Source organism: Pseudorasbora parva, chromosome 8 (assembly GCF_024679245.1).
Source record: "Pseudorasbora parva isolate DD20220531a chromosome 8, ASM2467924v1, whole genome shotgun sequence".
Taxonomy (NCBI): Eukaryota; Metazoa; Chordata; class Actinopteri; order Cypriniformes; family Gobionidae; genus Pseudorasbora; species Pseudorasbora parva.
This window is the reverse complement of record NC_090179.1, coordinates 38,776,287-38,801,938: the sequence shown is the minus strand read 5'-3', so window position 1 is coordinate 38,801,938 and position 25,652 is coordinate 38,776,287. Positions and strand designations below refer to the sequence as shown.

The window sequence follows — 25,652 nt, the reverse complement described above, 5'->3', positions numbered from 1 at the left end:
AATTTCCCGAAGCAACATTTTTTTTCCATCTAAAATGTATATATTTATATATTTTTTAATTAACAAAAACTATTGTAACTGTTTTAATTTTAGTTTAAAAAACAATAACAATGAGAGAAACATGCTAAATTGTGATCAATCGTATTACTTTTTTGTCTTCAGAACTCATAATAAACCAGTAATAATGTGTAAATTGGTAAATTTAAAAATAAAATAGCATTTTATTAATCTGGTAACATTAATTTATTTACTAAGTCCCTTTAAGACAAGTCATTTCACTCGGCACCCATCTTTGAAAGGCCTCTCGGGCTTGCAAGCGCAGCTCCATCCCGGGTTAACATCCAATTCTCCAAAACTGTTTGCCAAGTTTATGATTCAATTTCATATTTGAAATCACTGATATCTGACTACAACTTTCTCATTAATCCGGGTTCTAAATGCTTAAAATCACACAGAATTTTTCAACCTGTACAAAGCCAATGTGCCGTCCTAAGCCTGTTCTAATCAACGATTGGTTCTTTCATTTAGAAGGCAGGGCTTATTTGCCATATTGGGCGTTGCACTTTCTCCTATTCATAAGTAATCGAAGTGCACCACCGTATGTATGAAGTCTTTGCTAAAACCAAGCGGCAAAATCCCCCAGTTCCCTTTCAGTCGGTCACGTTCGACGTACGTCAGAACTGAACCGACGAATTGGGATCTGACCTCAGAGACCTATCCACTTTGAGTGTATAAAAACGAGCCAATCGGAGATTGGCATGTGATCCACACATTCCACGCTCCGCCCCGCAGCGCGGGTATAAATAGGAAGTGGAATGGCAGATCAAATGCTTTCAACTTCGGAGCCGAACAGTTCATTGCTGTTGCCACGAAGAGTGTTATAAAGACTGAGTCTTGGAGAAGGAAGGAACTGCCAGCGCGGGTGTGACAGCGCTTCTCAGCGAGAGACCGATCAAGTTGCAATCGTTTGCATTCAAAGAGCTTTCCTATTGTTGGTTCGCTGGGCGTTTTCCCCTTTTTTGAGTGTCACACGCAGGCTTGCACTGTGGACTGCGTGCTGACCGCGGTCATCTCCCTGAGTGCTTCAGCACAACTAAAAGAGCAGTTTTCCATCCTAAAAGAGCAACACGGTTTGACCCTGCGTCTTTTTCAAGATGTCATTCAAGCCGTGTGTTTCTGGGTGCAGTCGCTTTCTGTCCCCGCTTGACGGTCACGTTCGTTGTCTCACGTGTCTGGGCATTCAGCACGCTGAGGCTGTGTTCGTGAATGAGTCATGTTCTCACTGCGGGAATATGACCATCGCAGTGTTGAGGTCCAGACTCCAATACCTCAAGGCAGGTGGAGCACCCTCGCGCATCCCCCGGTCTAGCGGTCCCTCTGCGCCTAAGCAGAGGGCTGCTACTCTGGCTGATGACTTGGGTGGGGACCTGAGGGTGAGGGTCAGGGCAAACCCGACGGGTCAAATGGCTCCTCGGGCCCCTCCCCCCTCCGCTGTGCCGGTGGAGTTTCCGAAGGAGCGTGCTGACCTCTCACGTGGAGTGCCAGCCGTTTCCTTCGGGGCTCCGGCGGAAGACAGGATGTCGGTCGCAGCATCGGGGGACGAGCTAATGGGCTCTGAGGATGAGGATTCGGCTGAGCTGCCCCCTTCGGGTGTGACAGCGTTGCCCGAGTCTGACCCAGAGCTTACGGCTATGTTTTCCCGGGCCGCCGCAAGCGTAGGGCTCGAGTGGAATCCTCCACCGTGTCCCGAACCTTCACGGTTGGACGATTGGTTTCTCGGGACGGCCCGTGCTGGTTCTCAGCGCCCCGCCCCGGTGCCTTTCTTCCCGGAAGTGCATCAGGAGATCTCGAAGTCGTGGGCAGCGCCATATAGCGCTCGCTCGCGATCGACGGACTCCTCCGTCCTCACCTCCCTCGATGGCGGTGCGGTGAAGGGTTACGTGGGAATCCCTCCAGTCGAGCGGTCGGTGGTGATGCACCTGTGTCCCAAGACCGCTGCGGACTGGCGTGGTGCCCCGCGCCTCCCCTCCCGGGCGTGTAAGTTCTCGCCCGGGCTAACCGGCAAGGCTTACACAGCCTGTGGAGAAGCCGCATCGGCATTGCATGCCATGGCGCTCCTGCAGGTCTACCAGGCCAAAGCGCTCATGGAACTGCACGAGGGAAGTTCCGACCAAGGCGTTATGCAGGAACTGCGTGCGGCGACGGACCTTGCTCTCTGAGCGACGAAAGTCACTGCACGCTCCCTGGGTCGGGCGATGTCCACATTGGTGGTCCAGGAACGCTACCTGTGGCTGAACCTGGCAGATATGCGTGAAGCGGACAAGGTGCGATTCCTGAACGCCCCTATCTGTCAGGCCAGCCTCTTCGGCGACGCCATCGAGGACTTCGCCCAGCAGTTCTCGGTGGCCCAGAAGCAGACGGAGGCTATCAGAAATATCCTGCCCCGGCGACCCGCTGCTGCCTCCACCCAGTCGCCGGCCGCAGCTCCCCCGCCTGCTCGTCGCCGAGGGCGTCCCCCGGCGTCCGCCTCCGCCCCTGCCAAGCCAGGAGCGCTAAGTGCCCGTTCTAAGTGTCGGCTTACAACGCCACTCCTGCCCTCTGGGCCGGATACGTGCGTCTAATTGTCTCCAGTTGTGTTCCCCGGGAAACCGGCTAACCCTGTCGAGCTCCTCCGTCACCCCATGCGGTGTCAGACGTTGCGGACCGTCTGACGCTAGGCCTGCACCCGTATGCTTGTGGAACGTGGTTGTAGGCTGGGTTCCATATGTAGCGGTTCCCTCACGGCAACCCCATATGTGTATTCGTCCACGGTATCAGCTACCCTTTGGGCTAGCCCCGTGTCTTTCCCTTGACAGAGCCCGCTCTGTCGTCTCTGGGCGTGTTCTTTCCACCCTACAATTAGGTTGGAACCACCCCAGAGACTGCCATATGTTGCACTACCCTGCCAGGTTAGTCCTTATGTGTTTTCCGCCACCACTCCTTCCCTGAAGGACGTGGCCCCGCAGCGTACCTTCTCCGAGAAGAACACGCTTCCCAGCGGTCTATGGTCACTCTAAGAGGGTCTTGCAGAACAGCAGTGACTGACCTCCTTGCTTGGAGCCCTGACTTCCGTACCATACTAGACGGTCCAGTGCGCTCAAGAAGGACGCTGGAAGGGCCAGCATCCTGGCGTTTTCCAGAGGGATCCCAATTCGTCGGTTCAGTTCTGACGTACGTCGAATGTGACCGACTGAAAGGGAACGTCTCGGTTACGTATGTAACCCTCGTTCCCTGAAGGAGGGAACGGAGACGTACGTCCCGTCGCCAGGTGCTGTGCTTCAGCTAGGAGCCCAGTCACGTATTCGGCTCCTCAGTTGAAAAAAGCATTTGATCTGCCATTCCACTTCCTATTTATACCCGCGCTGCGGGGCGGAGCGTGGAATGTGTGGATCACATGCCAATCTCCGATTGGCTCGTTTTTATACACTCAAAGTGGATAGGTCTCTGAGGTCAGATCCCAATTCGTCGGTTCAGTTCTGACGTACGTCTCCGTTCCCTCCTTCAGGGAACGAGGGTTACATACGTAACCGAGACGTTTCTCTTGACTGGCCACTAGGGACAGGCTCCAAAAGGGAGCAGAATCTTATTGAGCCCCATGTTAAAATGTCCAACTTTACAGCCGGAAATTTTTTTTACAGCCTGGTACAAAATGTGGTTTTGGTCTATACGGCTAATTTTTCCCTTTATGACAACTGTGAGGAGGGTGATTTTTTTAAAATAACTCATTCATTTGCATTAGCTATATAAAGCCTTAAAGTTCTGCATAATTAAGGACGTGGTCACTTTGAGTGACAGGTGGATAGCTGTTTGTCTGCTGTCTGTTAGTCATCATGTCACCCATGGTGTCACCTCAGCTCCGCCAACGTCCTGCCTTTTTGCCCATTTTCTGTTATCCATTATCTTTTATTCAAGTTCAAAACTGCTCTTCAGAATCCTATGGGTGACGTTACGGACACTACATCCATATTTTATTGCAGTCTATTATGCTCTTCTCTGATATTGTGCAACCTGTCTGATGATTTTGCTATTACCTTCACATAAAATGTCTAATGAGCTCAGCCAGGCAGTGTGCAGCATAACCCTCAGAGTGACCTGTGAGTACCACACACACACACACAGAATATCGAGATCATTTGAATCTCGGTTGAATCATTTGACATGCTGTTCTATTGTAAGATGGGGGGAGAAGTGCTGTAGACTAATTGGTGGAGTGTTGATGGGAATCTCCCTCATTCTTCTGCTAATTGGTGTGACAGTTTTCCTATGTCGCCTGGAACAGGAAGAAGCAGAAAGTGTATGCAAATGAGCTTTATTTAAACCTTATTGTGATTTTGGTTAAATGGCTGAAATAAGGTCTGTACTCTGTGGTGAACACTTAAGCTCAGGACACGTTCACATTTTATTCTGCTACATAAAATACATCAGTATTACCCTACTCATGTTTATTTGAAGCTGTTACGTCTCTTAAAAAAAAGGTGGTTACTAACAAGCGGCTAAATGGGACTACAGAGGTTGTCTTAAGGAATAACCTTCATCACGCCGAACAGGTAAACTCAGTCCGCTTTTACTTTCTCATTATGCTTATTAATGTGGTCTTATAAAACTATTCTGACTGAAGCTTTCTAGGAAAATGTTTTAGATAAAAACTGAAGAGTCGTCGGAAGCTTAGTGATGATGACTATGGTCAGGGATGGGCAGTATTTCAAATACATGTATTTAAAATACGTATTTGAAATACAAAATACTATTTTGTATTTTGTATTTTGTATTTTAAAGCCTTTGGAAAAAATCGAATGTAATTTGTATTTAAATACATTTAAGATGAGTATTTTTGTATTTTCAAAATACTCAAAATACTTTGAGCCAGGCAACCTCTTTATCAGGAGCTGTTTTCATGCATCTACTAGTTCAGACCAGACACGCCCCTCCCCCCAACATTCATTCAGGTGAGCCGCAGCTGTACAACCCTAGCCTGACAAGCCAGATCCACATCAAGATGTTTGGTCTGGAAACTCTCCATTGACGGCTCAATCCGAGGGGCGGATAAACGGCTGTCTGTCAAACTCCCTCTGCACGCGATAGGATAGCGCTACACCAACCAGAGAAACGAAGGTGAAGCAGAACTCACTGACTGATTAAACATTCGCAGTATCCGGTCGGCTAAACTACGAACACATCTTCCCTTTTTAAGAATGACTTCAGTGCCATTCTTTGTTCTTTTCTCAGAGAAAAGCTTAACTCCAAGTCTTCCAGAGTCGCGGTCAAAGCTGATTCGAAAGACCGCCGCCGTTCGCCAGCGTCTGTGTTTACTAGAAGCACGCAAACCAGTGTTGCCAACTATTTTCCAAGGAAAGTAGCTAAAGCCTGCCCAAAAAATCGCTAAATGTCGCTAGATGACGTCATGCGTTAATTAGCATATTAGTGACGTCATCACGCCGTCCTTGCGTTCAGTCTGCCTGACGTTTTTTCTCTCCTAAGTCGTGCTCATTTACTATATTTTACAATAATATAATACAGCCGACTGTCCAATAAATGTTTTCATTTCCTATACCTTTTTGTCATACAATATATGATATAGTGAATTACAAAAAAAATTATATGTGTAAAATCTGAATTGAGAAACTGGATGAACTAAAGCTCTGTACAGTGAGTAATATAAGTGATAAGCACAAGAGATGGAACTCATCATAACTAATTTATTCAAATATAAAACAAAAGAAGCAGATAACATTAAGTGAGAAATCGATGGCAACCTTGTGTGCTCATGTGTAGCTCGCTCATTCACGTCAGCTGCTGTCTGTAGGCGCGAGCAGCTCCCCTCAGCCATTCACTGAACAGGGCAGACGCAGAGAGAGGTGTGTGTGACGGCAGAGGGGAAAAAAGACCTCGCGCTCGCAGGACAGTACTGGCGACATTTGTAAACTAAAGTAGCTGAAGTTTGTCCAAAAAGTCACTAGATTTGTCGCTAGTCGCTTTTTTGAAAATAAGTCGCTAGAGGGGTCTGAAAAGCCGCTAAAGATAGCGACAAAGTCGCCAAGTTGGCAACACTGACGCAAACGCAAATCTGCCGTCATTATGTTAAGCCCCGCCCACCGACTCTATACATGATGTGATTGGCCCAACCAGAGTTTGGTTTTTACAGCTCAGAAGTGTATTGAGAGTTGCTAGACTGCACTCGTGGCAGATTAGATTTGCTGCCGCTAGGGTGCGTCTAGATTTCTAGGCTAGTACAACCCAGCCTTGGATCGGCAACTTTACAAAATTGTTGGAATAAGGTGAGGATGTCATGGTCAATTCTACTTGTTGATTAAAGTAGCTTGTCAAATGTGTTTGAAGTATTAAGGTTACTGCATGTTAGGGATGAGTGATATCATATGACAATACATATCGTAGATTCGTAGCAATAATATAAAATGTGAATCGATGGAACTTTTTCTAAATCATTTACATAGATAGGCCTATCAGGGAAAGCACATATATCTGTGCAGCTTTTAGTGGGCAAGAATAATTGGAATGTTGGAGTGGAAAAAGAAGTGAGGGCGAATGAGTTATTGACGTAATTTGTGTTATTATAACTGCCGCTAAAGGAAATTCAAATTCAAATTGAAAACGAAAGTTTCTAAGCAGTTGCACACATCTAAATGCTTTTTGGAATTCAGAATAGGCCCAGATAGATTACAGCCTAATATGGATACCTTCACTGAATTGCCAATTTCACATGTATTTGGTGTATTTTCAAAATACAAAATACTGTATTTGTATTTAAATACATTTTTCCACACAGTATTTTGTATTTGTATTTAAATACATTTTTCCACACAGTATTTTGTATTTGTATTTTAAATACATTTCCATGTATTTATGCCCATCTCTGACTATGGTGTAGTTTGTTTAGCCTACCTTTAGCGTTTCACTTCTGGTGACTGCATTCAGAATTCATAAAAGTTGTGTTCATCTGTGAAAATTATCTTGATGGACAAAACGTGTAAGTATAATAAACTTGATGATTGATCACAGAGCTTGTTTTTGTGACAATCCAAAAGCCTATGGGAAAATCCTATTGCATTTTTCTTGAGGGAACCCATGTGACACCGAATGGCCTGCAATGCGATGTCATACCTGCACCGGCGTTCCGTGTTTTCACTGACGGTAGGGGGCGATATGACACATTCTGAAAGAGTTACTGAATCTCATGATAAAAACACATGCAAAGACGCAGCAGAAACAAGCGATATCATATGTAATCATATACATATGTAAAATAACGTGGTGATCAACATTAAACAAGCATGTATATCAAAACTGCTGAATGTTACTGAATGAAATGTTATAGGACTGTGCAAGCATTAGAGGTGTTGATGGACTCGATCAACTCTATGTTTTGACTATCGAATATGATCCAGATAAGGTTTTTGAGCAAAAAAGTGATTTTATCAGTTTTTTTGCTCAAAATGTTGCTCTTTTTTTTTAATGAAACTTACATTCAAGTGTTAAAAAAACTAGAATGAAAATGTTTTGTTGTTGAAAAGCAGATGCTCAGTTCTTTCTTTTGACATATTGCATGTTCAGATATTCATAAAACAAAATATTATTGAGGCCATGCAAATTTTGTGAAAACGACTAACTAATATGAGAACATTATAAACTAATGTTCCTAAGACATACAAAAATATAATTTCAGGTGAAACCCAAACAGCCTTTGTGGAAAGTTTAATCAAAACAATTTTATCTTTATTTCACAGAAAACAGGTGGTTTAATAGAAGACACAACAGTCATATTAAAAATAACACAAGGATCAGATTTATACTCTGTAATGAGGACAAACAATATAAAGCCACACTTGAATTGTAATTTTATCTCCTGTGCTTTGAAAATGATCTCACAGAGAAAGCCGTCATATTGAATTAATCTGATAACCATTTGTACATAAATTGACATAATTACATACATTTAACTAAACTAGTGTTTCAGTAACTTCTGTAAATGCCTAATGCCCAGTGTTTTCTCTTCAAATATCGTCTTGTAACCTGCCAGATTTTTTACCCTAAACAAACTACATGTTTCAGTGTGTTATTATAATAAACACTGTAATCTGGATTTGCTAATTCATGTGTTTAAGGCATAAACTTTCTGAACATTCTGCATAAAACACTGTCCACAGCTCATAATCAAAATCAACAGATGGTGGAGTGTGAAGGATCAGTAATCTCTATAGTCGCATGTGGGATATGAATCAATTCCATTTATGAATATTATGATTCAGTGAGCAAACTTCTCGCAATGATCATCCTCATCACTTCATTTGTACCTAAACAGAAAAAAAGACAATTTTAAATGAAAAGTGATCATGAAAATTACTGCATTTCACCCAACCCCAAATAAAATAAATGTGAATTCTAACTTAAATTTTTTTATATGTATTAGTATACAATAATAACAGAAACATTTGAGTAAAGGCATTTTGAAAGACAACCGTTTATCCCGCCCCTCGGATTGAGCCCTGTCAATGGTGAGTTTCCAGACCAAACATCTTGATGTGGGTCTGGCATGTCAGGCTACATAACTACATGCAACTAACCCTAAATAATCCTAACTCTAAACCTATAGTAAGTACATGTAGTTAATAATTAATATGACTCAGTACTTGTAGAATGTATAATTACACTGTAAAAAGGGCATCTTAAAATAAGTCATTACCCTCCAATATCTGATGTACTCTAATGTCTCTGACGTACTGCTGCACCGCATAGTCCTTTAGGTAACCATAACCTCCATGTATCTGTAAGGCCTGGTTACATATCTGAAAGAGATGATCGCAAAAATGTTATTTATGGATTTATGTTTACAACATCACTCAGGTGATGAAGCAATGCCCTTGCTTACTGAAAAACATTCATCTGTCACGAAGAGCTTGGCCATTGAGCAGAGCGAGACGGCGTCCGGTCGCCCGTCCTGCAGAGCCAACGCCGCCTGGCGCACCAGCAGCCGAGCGGCTACCAGTTTAGTGGCCATCTCAGCCAGCTTAAACTGCAGGAACTGAACACAGATAACAATTACACATTCCTATTTCTGGACATTTGATTGAGACCTGCAAGAAAGATCAGTGATTGACAATTCAGCGGGTACCTGGCTGTTCGAAAGCGGTTCTCCAAACTGTTTACGCACACACATGTGATCTCGAGCCAGAAGCACAGATGCATGGGCCGCTCCAAGAGAGCAAGACGCTGTGGGAACAGGAGCTCTAGCATTAAACAGGCTTAGAACAAATAGGCAATCGAAAAGGTTTCAAATCTAAGTTATGAAACAAATCACCGATGTTAATTCTGCCTCCATTTAGGCCTTTCATGGCAATGCTGAAGCCCTCCCCTTCTGCTCCAAGCCGATTGGCCACTGGGACAGCACAGTCCTCAAATATCACGGCTCGGGTCGGCTGCGAGTTCCAACCTACCTGCAGAAGGTTAGTAGACGGTTTCTAAATAAACAACTCAATTCTGCCACCTGCTGGACAACCTTTAACACATTTTTGAAAATCACTCGTTCTAAATAAAAGGGGTTTCTAAACTTGCTCCTAAAACTGTGCAGGATAGAGTTTGGACTGAAAACATCCGTTACCTTCTTCTCTTTTTTGCCAAAGCTGAATCCAGGGGTTCCTTTTTCAACCACCAGGCAGGAGATCCCCTTAGGTCCCTTCCCACCTGTCCTGCACATGACCACATAAACATCTGTTTCTCCTCCTCCACTGATGAACGCCTGAGGGAAAACATGGAAAACTGTTGGGACGCTGCGTGGAGATTTTGTTGTCAATGTCTAAATCATTTCTCCATGTACCTTGGAGCCATTTAGAATATAATGATCTCCTTGGAGCTTGGCGCTGGTTGAAAGTGAAGCAGCATCACTCCCGCTACCTGGGGTTAAGGAATAATAATAATGATGATAAAAAACATTATTAAAAATATGACATCAATGTCTTAAATATCTAGGGCATTAAAGAAAACATTTTAAGTGTAACATTTCTAAACTGTATTTCTTCAACACCTAAACATGTATTCATATATGCACTGAAAATATCCCTGTGTTATTTTAGTATTATTACTATACACACAAAAACTAAACTAAACACAAGAACATAAGCACATAACATAGTGAATAAATTACAAACACTTAAACTAAACTGAAAAATGAAAATATAAAAATAAAATATTATTAAATGCTAATATATATATGGATGCGTGCCATGTGGCTGTGTGTGTGTGTGTGTGTGTGTGTATGTACAGCTCTGAAAAAAAAATTAAGAGACCACTTAACATTGATTTCTCAATGTTAAGTGGTCTCTTAATTTTTTTCACAGCTGTATGTATGTATACATATTATTATTATTTTTTATAATACATACATAGTGGCCAAATGTGTAATATTAATGAATAAAGATGTCAATTTTCCTAGGACATCACTTTTGGCCACTACTGTGTGTGTGTGTGTGTGTGTAATATAATATAATATAATAATATAATTATATAAATATATATTCAACTGGCTCTCATTTTTAGATTTTAATTTCTGTTTTTATGTTATTTTTATGTGTTTTTATAAGCTTTTAAAAAAAATTATTTAGCCTTTTCCATTTTTTTTATTTAGCTTTAGTAATTTTAGTACTTCAACAACGTCTACGTTTCTCATCTGATAATGAAAATAAAAATTTAAATTAAATATAAAATTACTAAAACTTTATATTATTTATATACACCGATGTGTGTGTGTGTGTGTGTGTGTGTGTGTGTGTGTGTGTGTGTGTGTGTGTGTGTGTAAATAATATAACGTTTTAGTCATTTATATTTAATTTGAATTAAGTCCTAATTAAGAATAACACTGATATAGCCCACAACGGAATACAGAAAAATGTGATCTTGAACTTACCAGGTTCTGTGAGACAGTATGAGGCGAATTTCTGCATAGAGCAGAGATCGGGACAGTATTTCTCCCTCTGCTCCTTGTTTCCAAATGTGTCTATCATCCAGGCACACATGCTGAAACCACACAACCCATAAACTATGTAAACCACAACAAGGAAAACAATATGCAAGCACATGTGCCACTTCATGTAAAATTACATTTGTTCCTACATTACATATAATTACAATGCAGCAACAACTTTAAAGTGTTTTAGAATTAGGCTAGTAGCGAGAGGGTGGCAGGGGAGACTCACTTGTGAATACTGATATAAGCGGTAGTGCTCACACAGCCCGTGGATAAAGCCTCAAATATGATAGAGGTGTCTAGACGAGAGAGTCCAGAGCCTCCAACATCAGGGTGCACGTAAATCCCACCAAATCCCAGCTGTGCGGCTTTCCTCATGGCCTCCACAGGGAACATTTCCTAAGAGAAAATATTAATTGTGTTTGAATGTACAGTACTCAACTCTGGTGAAGGTTTCAGCATGATATATATAAACAATAGCCACTATTATCAGATTTTCAAGAGATAGTTCAACCAGAAATGAAAATTAGATGTTTATCTGCTTACCCCCAGTGCATCCAACATGTAGGTGTGTTTGTTTCTTCAGTAGAACCAGTGGCGTAACTTACTAATGATGGGCCCCAGTGCAGGCTATGCAGTTAGGCCCCCCCCCCCCAACCAAGCATATGTAACACTTTAGGGTCATGTTTCATTTCTATATCAGGATATCGGTTGTTTATTATAATTTACAAATCAAATATTAATGGCTTATTCTGTGTCACCGTAGGGCCTACATCCCTTAATCATAAAAAAGACACTCTTTTATAATCAGTAAGATTCCAAATGTGAGTTATTTAGGGAGGTTCGGGGGCATGCTCCCCCGAAAAAATTTAGATTTCTAGGATCTACATATGTGCATTTTAAGATGTTCTGAAGGCCAAAAAAAGTAGATAACAATATTACTAGAGACTCATCAAGATGGACATGTTGACATAGGCTACTTTTTTGTGAGTTTGTTAGGGGGTTCTAACATGCTCCCCTGAGAAAATTTTGATTTCTATGATCTACATATGAGCATTTTAAGATGTTCTTTTAAGATAATCTACTTACTTAATTTACTATTTATCAAAGTTTTAAGTTTATTAAAATCGCAATATGAACACATTCAATGCTAATCTTATGCCCAATACAGGCTGAAAAAGCTGAGTTAAAAAAATATATATATATTTACTGAATGTTAAAAATAGAATTATATTAATTTACAATATATACACATTTATTATTAATCTTATGCCTAATCTGATGAAAATGGCTTTGTTAATATTTCTTGTTCGTTAATTAGGCCTACATTATGAATCACATAGGCATATTTCCAGTTAAAAATGTCTAAAAATTAGACACAACAAGTTTATTCATTCGCCTAAATATTTTTTTCTTTTGATTAACATTTCTGACTTAAAGCAGCAGCTGTCAAACATGAATGTTTAGTTTAGCTGCATTTATATTACTTGACGTCGAGTTGCGCTCCTAAAAAAAATGTGCGCTCAGCCTCAGCAGTTTCTGTGTTACATGTAACACATGTGTTACCATAAAGCCCGCCTTCTCTGATTTGATTGGTTTTATCAAATATTTTGACATTGACGAGCGGTGACAGACCAATGACGCTCAGATTCCCACACACACACACACACACACACACACACACACACACACCTCTGCTTCTGACGTGCGCTGCGCTCTGCTCAGAGCCGCTACGGATTGGAGAGACAGGCTAAAAAACGGGACGAAGCCCACATTTCGAACGTATTGTTTCGGTGTTGAAAGTCTTTCGGCCAAGAAGGCACCGAGAGAATGCACATGGTCCATTTTCGCCCGAATATTTGATATTAATAATAATAATAAATTATATTATGGGCTATTATTTAAACATAAATATGAAACTAAATAGGCTACGGTTTCTTTAACCCTCTGGCTGAAGAACGCACGTACCGGCTGTTTTTTCCCCCTCACGAGTCATGACGGGGGATAGCCTATAACTCGCAATACTCCGTAATTTTTGGCCATACAGATAAATGTGAGACATAATTATAAATACTAATTGTCCACTTTTATTTGTGTACACTCACATAACAACAAAACTTTGTGCTTTAGTAAAATAAATAAAAAAGGTGCGCTTTCTATCTGCGAGAATCTGAAACTCGGCGAATACATGACATAAACATGAAACATACGCCTAAAGAAAGCTTGAAATCGCTAGATTTAAATCAAATAATTCACATTTTATAGTGAATTGTGGAGCTCACTGGCATAGAGCGGAATATCTAGCGGAGCGTCACGCAACTGTGCTCCGCTCACACGCTGAAAAAGGTGGTCAGCTCAGTCCTAAGCGTGACGGTAGAGCGCGACAGCCGTGTGAAATCTGAAACCAGTGATTTTCATTTGAAATGTGAGTGTCACAATATTCTGCGGAGTCACTTTGTCGCCATGGGCCCGTTTGCAATGTGGGCATGGGCCCGTGTGCGCTGCGGGCCCCTCTGCCGCACGGGCCCCAGTGCGGCTGCACTGCCTGCACTGTCTGTAGTTACGCCCCTGAGTAGAACACAAATGAAGATTTTTAACTCCAACCGTTGCTGTGGGCCAGTCAAATATTCGTGTGAATGGGTAACAATTCTATGAGAGCATATACACGCTCTGGATATACGCTTCACTTCCGGTAAGGTAAGATAAACGCTCTGGCTCGTATATCCGCTCGAGCCAGAGCGTGTATTTTGACCTTACCGGTAGTGAAGCGGGTTCCAGGCTGTTGGACATAGTGTTGTATTTGAGGTAAAAATTATATAGATACGACTCGATTTCTCATACAAACTGATCGTTTTGTGTCTTAAGATATCAATGTCTCGTCATGAGCCACAGGGATCTTTGTGCATGTTGTCTAAGCATGTTTTTTTTCCTCCTCATAGAATTGTAACCAATTCACACGATTAGATGACCTACACACAGCAACGGTTGAAGTTAAAAATCTTCATTTGTGTTCTACTGAAGGAAGGTACAAAGACACTTACATGTTGGATGCACTGGGGGTAAGCAGATAAACATCACATTTTCATTTTTGGGTGAACTATCCCTTTAAGGTTACCTTTTGGTCCCATTCTGCCATATGTGGTGCCATCTCGTTGGCAGCAAAGTCAAATGCCACCTTCTGAAACTCTTTCTGTTCATCTGTGAGACCTATAGAGGCTGTGGAAATAATGCAGTATGTAAACTTGAATGTGTGTAATTGGTAATTGTATAGTTTATGTACTGTATGTATTAGCAACAGCATCTGTTGTAATGAGATGCATGACCAACACGGATCAAAGGAAACGGCGTCTGAAATCAGCCAATCAAATGCGCTTTATACACACCCCTAAATATGATTGGTTGAGCTCATTAAAAGGAAACCAATGACGATGTAAGAAGGACGACCTTTTAAAATTGGTATCTATCTGCTATTAAAATTGTAGAATATAAATAAATATATGAATCAACATTTTTTTGTTTGTACATTTTACCTATTACTGTACAATTTCAGTAAACTGTCAACACTGACGTTTAATGAAGCGTTATATTGACTCAACTAGCCTGCACAACTGAGTTTACTAAACAAAAAAGAAAATTAAAATGGCATTTTAATGCCTTTATGATAAACTCATAAACAGACCCCCTTTTCAAAACTTTTTTATACGGTGACAGGGACTGGCTCAACAGAAATTAGGCCCTTGACAGAGGTTTAAAATCATACATTTACAACAAATTTGACATATAATCAAAAATTTGATTAAACTGATTAAAATCTACATTAGATATAACTTATATGCTAGCTCAATAAAAAGTATTTGAAACACACATCCACTCTAGCAGTCCTAAATGACTGACTGGTTGTCTCTCAAGGACCATTGTTGTTATTATTACCACGGTCTTTAAATAATTTGACTTACGATCAATGCACGCTGATATTCCTCGTCTCTGTACACTGTTAAATATTAAACTGCGACTTCTACCGATGCTATATGTGCCCAATCGGACACCTCTTACGAGTGCCCTAGCCGCCGCCATGTTGGTTCTGTGACGCGTTCCGTCACCGCGAAGATTATGGGTAATGAAGTTCTAAACAGACTGGACTTGTTGTTCACCTTCAACAGATCTCTTCACGTGATTCATGTATGCGCAGCATTAACGCAGTTTTGGGTAATTTTTTTATAGCACAGAATATTAAGTTATTAGATTTAAGTGGCAATCAGTGTTTTATAGTTATTAATGATATCTTTCTATACCCCACACACGGTGTTTGGGTAAAATAAAAGCAGACGAAATCCAGGGACTTTTTTTTATTATTCTCCAGACCGCATGTGATGATATGCCAGGGCGCTGTTTTATCACGAGTAACTTAACTTAGCTTGTATTTCCTTTCCTCGCATTGCTAGTGAAACATGCCACCCAAGAAAACAACACGAAGCAGCGCCAAATCTAATAAACACAGTGAGTAATCTGCTTAATGTAAGGGTTGCATCGTTTTTACGCGATAAGTTATCACTTTAAATAATTAATTGCTTATTGTTTTAGCTGATGCAGACGCCCAACACAACAAGGCGTGTGATGATGTTGCACAAATCAAAAGTGGCAAAAGAAAAAGGTCAGCAGCAGTAAAAGATGATGTGGAGAAAAGTAAAAATGATGACGCATGCAAAGCATCTTATAGCCACTGGCTGATGAAGTCTGAACCTGAGAGTCGAATTGAAAATGGAGTGGATGTGAAGGTAACGTTAAATCCTTTTTTTTAATGTTGTAAATTATTATTTACAAGAGTTTAACTCCAACAATAACGACACAAAATGACAGAGAACTACAAAAAGTGGGATTTGTCTTTGGTAACTAATAATTATGAGATATAGGCCCGGTTTCACAGACATATAGATTATGGCAGGATTAGGCTTTATTAGTTCATTACATAAGTATTCAGAAATGAAAGGTGCAGTTTAAGTTGCTTTCAGTTAAAACTGCTAAAAAAATGCATTTTAGCCTTGGTCTAGGCCTTTGAAACCGGGGGGGAAAGACAATCTTGAGATAAAGCACTCATAAAAGAGTAGGCAAAAAGTTCCCTGATGACCTACAACTTCTGGCAAGATTCTAAAGTGTGTATACGATGGACACTTTTGTATCCCATGAGGCCACGGGAGAGGATTTGTGACTGGCAGTGACGGGACGTAACTGACTCGTAATAATTTGTCACATTTACGACAGCGACGGTAGCTATGTTGTGCCAGAACACCCACCACACCAGCTGATTGGTGGAGATGAGACAGAGTGATGAAGCCAAATTCAGGAGAGGGATGATTAGAAGGCCATGATGGACAGCGGCCAATGGGCAAATTTGGCCAGGATGCTGGATACACCACTACTCTTTTTTTCTGAAGGACATCCTGGAATTTTTATGGTCAAAGAGAGTCAGGACCTTGGTTTAAAGGGTTAGTTCACCCAAAAATGAAATTTATGTCATTAATGACTCACCCTAATGTCGTTCCACACACGTAAGACCTCCGTTAATCTTCAGAACACAGTTTAAGATATTTTATATTTAGTCTGAGAGCATATGGAGGTGTATGCATGCACACTATACTGCCCATGTCCATAAAGGGAATAAAACATCATCAAAATAGTCCATATGTGACATCAGTTAGTTAATTAGAATCTCTTGAGGCATCGAAAATACATTTTGGTCCAAAAAGTACAAAAACTACAACTTTATTCAGCATTGTCTTCTCTTCCGTGTTTGTTTCAATCCTCAAACAAAGATTCAAATGGTTATGACTCAGCGTATTGATTCATGATTCAGATCGTGTGTCAAACTGCTGAAATCACTTGAGATTGGGGATCCGTCAACATCTCATCCGAAGGACGGAAGGTCACATGATATTGACAACTTGGCAAATGTAGATTACAGTCATACTACGCACATTCATACAATATAGAATATACTTTTTAGCAGTTATGAAGTAATTACTTATTACAAAAATTTACTTATACAAAATAAGTACCTGCTCTAGAGAAGGGTTACAAGGGGCTGAACATTTCCAGAAACTTTTGGAAAGTTTCTGGAAACTTTGCAGCCTATATACGATTTCAGATGCAGACTTAGTATCTCATAATTTCGACTTTCTATCAAAATTATGATTTATCTTACTATGACTTAGCATTTAATTTTGACTCTTTATGCCATAATTGTAAATATACAATCATGTGACGATTCAGTTTCACAATGCAGTACTCTTCAATACCATACATTCTATTGCATTTTCATTGTATTGGGACATAAGATATTGTTACACCTCCAACAATTATAACTTTTTACCTCATAATTACGACTTGGTATATCATAATTTCAACTTTAATTAACAAAAATGATGCTCATATTTTTGACTAATGTCATAATTATAACTAATTTTGACTTTTTATGAAATTTTTTTGTTCCTTGTTAAGTGATGTTAAAGGTGCACTATGCAGCTTTCGTCCACTGGAGGGCGCCTATGCAAAACAAATGCGTAGTTTGATGACGCAAAGTGTGAGCGCAGCATCTTGGGAGATGTGGTCTTCTCATCACAGCCGGTGGAAAATAGGACTCGGGCAGAAATCACGTTCATGCATGCGGTTATTAATGTTACTGTAGTCTAAAGCAGAGCAGGACCGAGTGTTCTGGACCTGAGCAAAGCTGCTGGAGCGATTGTTAAACAAATACCCGCCTCGCGAATACCGGGACTTTTATTATGACGGGACGGGACTCATTCGCCGGGCGCCTGCACAGATCCGCTCTTCCAGTTATGATTTTGAGGTAATGTAGCTCTGTTTATCTTATTAGATACATTTAAGTGTGTTTAAAACGATGTTATGACTTTACTCCGTGATATGACGCAATTGACAGGCGACTCCCTCAAATGCAATGCTGAAACGTCCCTGTCCTTAGTTAAAATAGCAATTTTCTCACAATTTACAAATAGTTGGAAACATCTGGGATATTGTAGGTACTCAACTGAACAAAATATATAACACTGGCCTAGTGGTTTTTGGATATTTTGCTGCAAAAATACTACATAGTTCACCTTTAATAGTTAAATGTAAACCTAATTAGTTCATATTAGGGGACTTGTTAAGTGATGTTAATAGTTGAATGTAAACCTAATTAACTCAGATGTGAAGTGGTGCTAAAGCATATCATAATCTTGTCAACTCTACAGTTTGGAATTGAGGACCTAAAAGCCCTTCCAGATCAAACGGGATGCTGGGATGGAGTGAGGAATTATCAGGTAGACTGTGATTAATATTATGTTTATCAAGAAGCACATGCCGAACAATCACTTATACCGACGACTTTTCCCCTCAGGCGCGTAATTTCATGAGAGAGATGAAGGTGGGCCAGCAGGCTTTCTTTTACCACAGTAACTGCAAAGAGCCAGGTATTGCTGGCCTCATGAAGGTGAGGAGTCACTCCAATGGAACCTTTACATTTTTACCACATACATAATATCTAAGTGAGAATCATTTTATGAATTATTTTTTACAGATCGTAAAGGAGGGTTATGTGGACCATACGCAATTTGACAAGAAAGATGTTCATTATGACCCCTCCAGCAAAGCAGACAACCCTAAATGGAGTATGGTGTGTCTTATTCGCACAGACCACAAAAAGACATTCTGGTAATATCTATATTTATTCCACCAAACTGACCAAAGATTAACTCTGATTAGGTGGATGTTCAGTTTGAAAGGATGGCCGAGCGTTTCATCTCTCTGGCTGAGCTGAAGAAATATCACTTGGAGCACAAAGCTAAGGGTGGCCCCCTGAAAGACATGGCTCTCTTTACCAGGGCCAGGCTATCAGTTCAGCCCCTCACTGCAGGTTACTCATATTTACTACACACCAAACCAGCTCTTTGATTCTTATGCATGAGTAAAATGTACTAATGAGTTAAAACATTATGACCTACAGGTGAGGTGAATATTGTTGATCATCTCCTATCAAGGCCACATATTTAGGTCTGGGTAGTTTAGATGGTAAGCAACCAGGGTCAGCCTGGTAACGCGAAGCTTGCAGGTTTGATTTTCAATACCGGTGTAGTGACAAATTGGGTCCCCCCTGAAATCGCCCCTCCTTTAGGACCCCAAGCAATCCCATTGGTTCAAATGGCTTTTAATAGGCACTTTTTAGCGCCTGATTACAATTCCTACAATATCATGTAGGCTTGTTGATAAATGCTGTTTAACTATGTCTTATGTCTGTATTAGTTAGCTTATATAACAGGAAATCATACGTATAAGTGATTAGCCTGATAGCTAATAGCTTGGTTTATACACACATTTGCACTTACCCTACATATACACTACCGATCAAAAGTTTTAGAACGGTGAGTTTTTAAAATGTTTTTAAAGAAGTCTCTTCTGCTCACCAAGGCTGCATTTCTGTAATTAGAAATACAAAAAAGCTGTAATATTGTGAAATATTATTAAAATATAAAATAACTTTTCTGTTTGAATATATTTTAAGATGTAATTTATTCTTGTGAAACAAAGCTGAATTGAGCATCATTCAGTCTTCAGTTTCACATGATCCTTCAGAAATGATTTACTGCTCAAGAAATATTTATGATTATCATCAATGTTAAAACAGTTGTTATACATTTTTGTAGGATTCTATTATAAATATAAAGTTCAATAGAACAGCATTTAGCTGAAATATAAAGCTTTTGTAACATTATGTCTATGCTGTCACTTGATCAATTTAATGCATCCCTACTAAATAAATGTATTCATTAATAAATAAAATAATAATTACCGACCCTAAACATTTAAATGGTAGTACAATGTTACAAAAGTTTTTTATGTCAGATAAATGCTGTTCTTTTGAACTTTCTATTCACAAGAGTCCTACAAAAAATGTACACAACTCTTTTAACATTGATAATAATCATAAATGTTTCTTGAGCAGTAAATCGTCATATTAGAATGATTTCTGAAGGATCATGTGACACTGAAGACTGGAGCAATGATGCTGAAAATTCAACTTTGCATCACATTTTAAAATGCATTCAAATAGAATGTAAAAGTTAAAATTAAACTTTTTAAAATTAAAAAGTTATTTTATATTTAATAATATTTCACAATGTTACCACTTTTTTTGTATTTCTAATAACATAAATGCCTTGGTGAGCAGAAAAGATTTCTTTAAAAACATTTAAAAAATCTTACCGTTCTAAAACTTTTGACCAGGTGTGTATTTTCAGCCATCTTTAAAGGGTTAGATCAGCCAAAAATGAAATTGATGTCATTAATGACTCACCCTAATGTTGTTCCACACCCGTAAGACCTCCGTTCATCTTCAGAACACAGTTTAAGATATTTTATATTTTAGTTCCAGAGCATAATGCAGTCAATGCCCACTTTACTGTCCATGTCCAGAAAGGGAATAAAACATCATCAGAGTAGTCCATATGTGACATCAGCTGGCTGATTAGAGTCTCTTGAAGCATTGAAAATACATTTTGGTCCAAAAATAACAAAAACTATGACTTTATTTAGCATTGTCTTCTCTTCCATGTGCCTCCAAAAAGAATCAAACGGTTCATGAATCAGTGAATCGAGCAATTTCAGCAGTTCGGTTCGCATCAAACTGCCAAACTGCTGAAATCACGATGATGAACGGTTTTACAGGTGTGGAACAACATTAGGGTGAGTCATTAATGATATCAATTTCATTTTTGGGTGAACTAACCCTTTAATTTTATTGTGTTAAATTAAGTGTTAAATGTCTATTTCGGTTATAAGTCAAATGAATTAATGATGTTCAATTATTCACTTAATAGGCTATTATAATCATTATTTATTTATTAATAGGTAATCAAGTGTAAGAAATTACGTTCAATTGGTTTTATTATGCACAAATGTGTTTTTGCATGCATAGCTATGCATATTTTAAATGAATATCCATGTAGAAATGGCCCCAAAGTTATGTTAGTGTTGCTATTATTTAGTACAGGTGATCATAATCTTTGTTACAATCCGTATATACTTTTATTTATTAACTGACAGTTTGGGGAGACCCAATTTCGAGGGAGGACCTGATTTTCCATGACACCAGCAGGAAATGACAGAGGAGCGAAAGGGACAAACCAGACTGGCCAGGGTGCCCAATCCTCCCAAACTGTAATAAAACATTTATGGAAGTGGTCATTCTGTTTTGGCTCATTGGTGTATATTCTCATTTTCATGTAGTGTAGTTTAATTTAAAATCATTAATTTGTATGTTTTATATAATACACATTATCAAAACATTTAATACAAATTATTCACTGCTGTTCAACTATATGGATTTGTGGAAAGTAGCATTAATGTAATTGTTAGCTCATAATAATAATAATAATGAATAAATAAATAATAAATTTGTGTAAATTTGCCTTATTTCCAGAGGAATTTGACTTTGTCCTGAGTTTGGAGAATGAAGATCCAATATGAAGATCATCATGAAAGTGTTTCATCCCATCTTATGAGTCTCTCTCTTCTTTCTAGGCGGTTATTTCTTCATGCAACCTATTTTGATGTGACCAAATTAGTAAATAATAATTAATTCAAAGTGCTTTGTTATTCAAATGTGTTCTTTTGTCTCCTTCAGACCACTTAATAATACAGAGTTCGCTAGTCTTGAGAGGCCAGTAATTTTAATTTTGAAGAAAAAAAGGAAATCATCTTGGATGCTGAGGTTAGTAAATTTTATTACAATAGGGCTAATTAAACGAGCCTTTTGCAGAAGCTTTTTTTATGGTTAATAGTCATACCTCATCATCTGAACATCTAATATGCTATTAAACAAATAATTAGTAGTAATACAAATGACGTACACATGTAAGAAAGGAAAATTCACCTTAAAAATGCATAGCAGACAATCACAAAGGATTTTCTCTATTACAGCATTTAAATGCACTTGAGAACACTAAAATCTTTCGCAGCCATCATGATGATAGATTATTTTAATAGGAAATAAACACTTAAGACGACAAAATATTTCAACAATAAAAATATTCATGAAAAAGACAAAAGGCATTGCCTTGCATAAGTTAGTAGCTGACAAGACGTTCCCTTGTTACACATTTCTACGGCGGCCTTCATTTGTAAAACCGTAAATGACAGAATAATACTGCGCAGAGCTCTATGAAAGGTACATGAAGCGCTAGATATATAACAAAAGATCACAGTAAATCTCATTCTGGGCTCATTAAAACGGACACAGTATAGAAGCTAGATTCTGGCTTTTCAGTGCACTTGACTTGAGCATAAGAGGAATGTATCGAGGCTCACAAATGAAAACAGTGGCCATGAAAAGATCCTTTCTGGCATTTCAAACCTGTGTCGCTCACTATTGTGTAAAGGAAAATGTACGCAGTATTGGAAAGAGAAATAAAAAAATATTTTGTATTCTATACACATTTAAGTAGTCTGCCTTTTACAAGCTTGATTCTCATTTTTGATCGCTCATGTTTTTTGTCACATTGATCCCTTCAAGACTTATAAAACATTATTTTGACATAACAAGGTTTGTTTGAATCGTCGAGGGAAGGCAGAGCGCCTTATGTTTAGTCGTCCTCCTCTTTGGCTTGTGCTGACGCAGTCCCAGAATATGAGCCCTCGAACCTCTGGGCGGCAATGGTGGCCTGCTGAGACATACTTCTTCTCACAATATCTCCTTTCCTCCAGAGTGTGATCTCCTGTTGGGAATGAACAGGAATATGGTCATATTTTACTCATGCTTCAAGACGGATGGATAATTTGTTCCATTATGTGGAAACCTGTTGTTTGAAGTATCGCCGCTCCTCTTCGTCTATAAGAACTAGGTTCAGGTAGTAACGCACAGAGAACTTCTTGTTGATGTCTCTCATGGTGGGGGTCAACTCATATCCAGCGAGAAACAAGCGGATGGGGATCGACTCGCCTGGAATTAATAAGGCATTTGATGAAAGTGTTAAAATAGTATTATATCATAATATAATACAGATCAAAACTTTAGCTTTACCTCTCACCGGCGCCCCATCCATGATCTCGTATTTGGCGATGGTGTCATTTTCGTGGTACACACTGGGTCCTGTTCCAGTTGTTTCCCGTTTTATTATATCGATTTCCATATGCTTAATCTTTATCCTCACAAGGAGGAAGTAAATCTTCCCTACGATAACATCCCTCAGGTGGTACCTAACCAGGACAGATTTGGATCACGGAACTGGAACATTCTTGCATATTCAGTGAAGAAATGACTTTGCAAATCATTTCTGTACATGTTCATTAAATAAAAGATTAAATTATATTTAAAAAAACAAAAAAAACAGCACCTTTTATGACCTTTTTTTTCTGCATTTTTTGACAATTAAGCATATATTACAAGCTAGTACTCGCTCATGAAATGAACGTTCTATATTTTAGTTTGATAATGTGTTATCAAACTTCGGAATATATATATATATATATATATATATATATATATATATATATATATATATATATAAATTGTATTTTTTTATATAGGATTTTATGGTACTCGCTCATGAACGTTCTATATTTTAGTTCGATTCTGTATGTATGTATATATATGTATTATATATACATATATGTGTGTGTGTATTTTATATATATATATATATATATATATATATATATGTGTGTGTGTGTGTATTATATATATATATATAATATATACATACATACATACATACATAATCAAACCATAAAGTATCATAGAGAAGTACCATAAAATCCTATATAAAAAATATATTTTTTAATATATATTATACACATTATCAAACTAAAATATAGAACGTTCATTTCATTGGACCACAGATGCAAATCATCTATTTAGCTAACTCTATTTAGGTCCCTGTTAAATATATGAAATAAATAAAAATTGAAATAATAATAATACAAAAATGTTGGTCACTTTTTGACCGCAACAGAAGCTGCACCAGAGGGTTACCGCCGGTAATTACTTGACAAAATATAATTATTTTAGTGCTGTCAAATCAATAATGGCATCTAACAAAAGTCTGTGTTTATATAATATATGTGTATGTATATAAATATAAACACACACACATATATAAACAAACTTTTGTTAGATGGGATTAATCGATTTGCCATAATTTACATATATATTATTAATGTGTATTTTTATTTTATTTTAGGGGTTAACTATATGAAACATTGCGATTCACCAAAATATTTTAAGTTAAATTAATGTTAATCAGTATGGGACACTTACTTGGATTTGTTGTATTCAAACTCAATATGGAGGCAATCTTCAATTCCGACTTCCATCTTGATGGAGGAGTTGAGCTCTGGGTATGTGCACAGCGTCTGCACTACAATATCCATCTCTTTACTGATATCATTGAGTCTTCTGCTGACTGTCGCTCGCAGAAAGTATCTAAACAGAACCAAGAAATTCAAGTATATTCTGAGGACACTGTTTTACACACTGAACATGATTCAATTTTTTTAATAAATGAATGAGGTATTTATACAGCACATTTGCTATGTAGTATGGTATTGTTGTGTATGTATGTAATATATCCTATAATGTTGTGTTTACTGTCACAGCAGCAGTTCCAGCAAAGGGTTTCTGATAGATTAGCAACTTTAGTAAAGTAAGCAATGGATAGATTTACCTTAGTTTGACATTCTGGCCAGTGTAAGATTCATAGGGCTTTTCCACATGGGTGAACTCAAAGTCAAAGGTCTGAGACTGTGAAAGCTCACCAGGTCGTGCAAGATCCTTCACTAATGACACAAACTCATGGTGGTTCCCTCTGTCATAGTACAGCTCTGTGGATAACACAGGACATGTTGACATACACAACACCAGAACTGTTTCTGAATGTCCGTTCACAGACAAACTCACCAATCTGCCCGACGAACTCGATTTTGATCCCATAGTGCTCCAGCCTCTTTCCAGGAATTTTGAGAGTCACGTTAACTTTCCCATTTACAGTTTCACCATCATAGAAAAGGAAATATTTGTCCTTCTTCCCATCTTCAGTCTTGTGCTCAACTTTCTTTCTGGTCTCGGCGTCATTCAAAACGACGTCGATCTCAGCGGTCTGTCCGAAGCCGAAGAAGCTCATGTCTGATGGACGGGTCACGTGAGTGAGGCAGGTAGGCGCGATTGCTGTCACTGCTGTTCGATCATAGATCACCTGATTGACAGCTGGCTACAGGTGGCTGTGCGATCCACTATCGCTCTGGTACCTTTTACCGAGTGGCCTTCGAAAACAAGTGCATGCGCTAGTTGATTAGTTTATTTTCGTGATTAAATCGAGAAATTAATATATTGCGCTCGAAACCAGACGCATTTTCTGCCTGATTGAATTGTGGTAGCTCAATTTACAGCAGGACAGCAGTCAGGAAGGATATTTACCCATAAAATAACTCCCGCACTTCCTGGATCTTCCTCTAGGTGTAACTTCAAAATAAAAGTCGGTTTTATTTTATAATAAAAGTCCGATAAATTATGCAGCCCCATACGCCATACACTGCGATACTGTGTATTCTGACATCTTTCTAGCAGAACCAGCATTGACTTCTAGAGCAATTC

General features: G+C 39.0%; 3 protein-coding genes across 4 annotated transcripts; 1 reads left to right on the top strand and 2 right to left on the bottom strand.

Annotated features, from left to right (window-relative positions):
- Positions 1–7,752: 7,752 nt before the first annotated feature.
- acad8 (acyl-CoA dehydrogenase family, member 8) lies at positions 7,753–15,129 on the bottom strand. Its single transcript, XM_067451172.1, has 11 exons — positions 14,971–15,129; positions 14,130–14,230; positions 11,244–11,413; positions 10,955–11,064; positions 9,869–9,945; positions 9,653–9,790; positions 9,353–9,488; positions 9,167–9,264; positions 8,924–9,076; positions 8,738–8,840; positions 7,753–8,348 (listed from the first exon to the last, which is right to left on the bottom strand). The coding sequence occupies exons 1-11, from the start codon at positions 15,086–15,088 to the stop codon at positions 8,293–8,295; spliced, it is 1,260 nt and encodes a 419-aa protein (XP_067307273.1). The 5' UTR covers positions 15,089–15,129; the 3' UTR covers positions 7,753–8,292.
- Positions 15,130–15,178: 49 nt separating this feature from the next.
- On the top strand, positions 15,179–22,494 carry thyn1 (thymocyte nuclear protein 1). 2 transcript variants are annotated; one of them, XM_067451174.1, is made up of 7 exons: positions 15,179–15,511; positions 15,596–15,789; positions 18,262–18,330; positions 18,408–18,500; positions 18,588–18,683; positions 18,773–18,923; positions 21,110–21,274. In XM_067451174.1, exons 1-7 carry the CDS (start codon positions 15,463–15,465, stop codon positions 21,166–21,168), a joined length of 711 nt encoding a protein of 236 aa, XP_067307275.1. In that variant the 5' UTR covers positions 15,179–15,462; the 3' UTR covers positions 21,169–21,274. The 2 variants fall into 2 exon arrangements, with proteins under 2 accessions (XP_067307275.1, XP_067307276.1); XM_067451175.1 differs by lacking the exon at positions 21,110–21,274 and adding an exon at positions 21,486–22,494 and having other exon boundaries at positions 15,181–15,511.
- On the bottom strand, positions 21,770–25,503 carry vps26b (VPS26, retromer complex component B). Its single transcript, XM_067451173.1, has 6 exons — positions 24,960–25,503; positions 24,727–24,883; positions 24,321–24,485; positions 23,085–23,260; positions 22,861–23,003; positions 21,770–22,779 (listed from the first exon to the last, which is right to left on the bottom strand). Exons 1-6 carry the CDS (start codon positions 25,180–25,182, stop codon positions 22,648–22,650), a joined length of 996 nt encoding a protein of 331 aa, XP_067307274.1. The 5' UTR covers positions 25,183–25,503; the 3' UTR covers positions 21,770–22,647.
- Between the last annotated feature and the right edge of the window lie 149 nt (positions 25,504–25,652).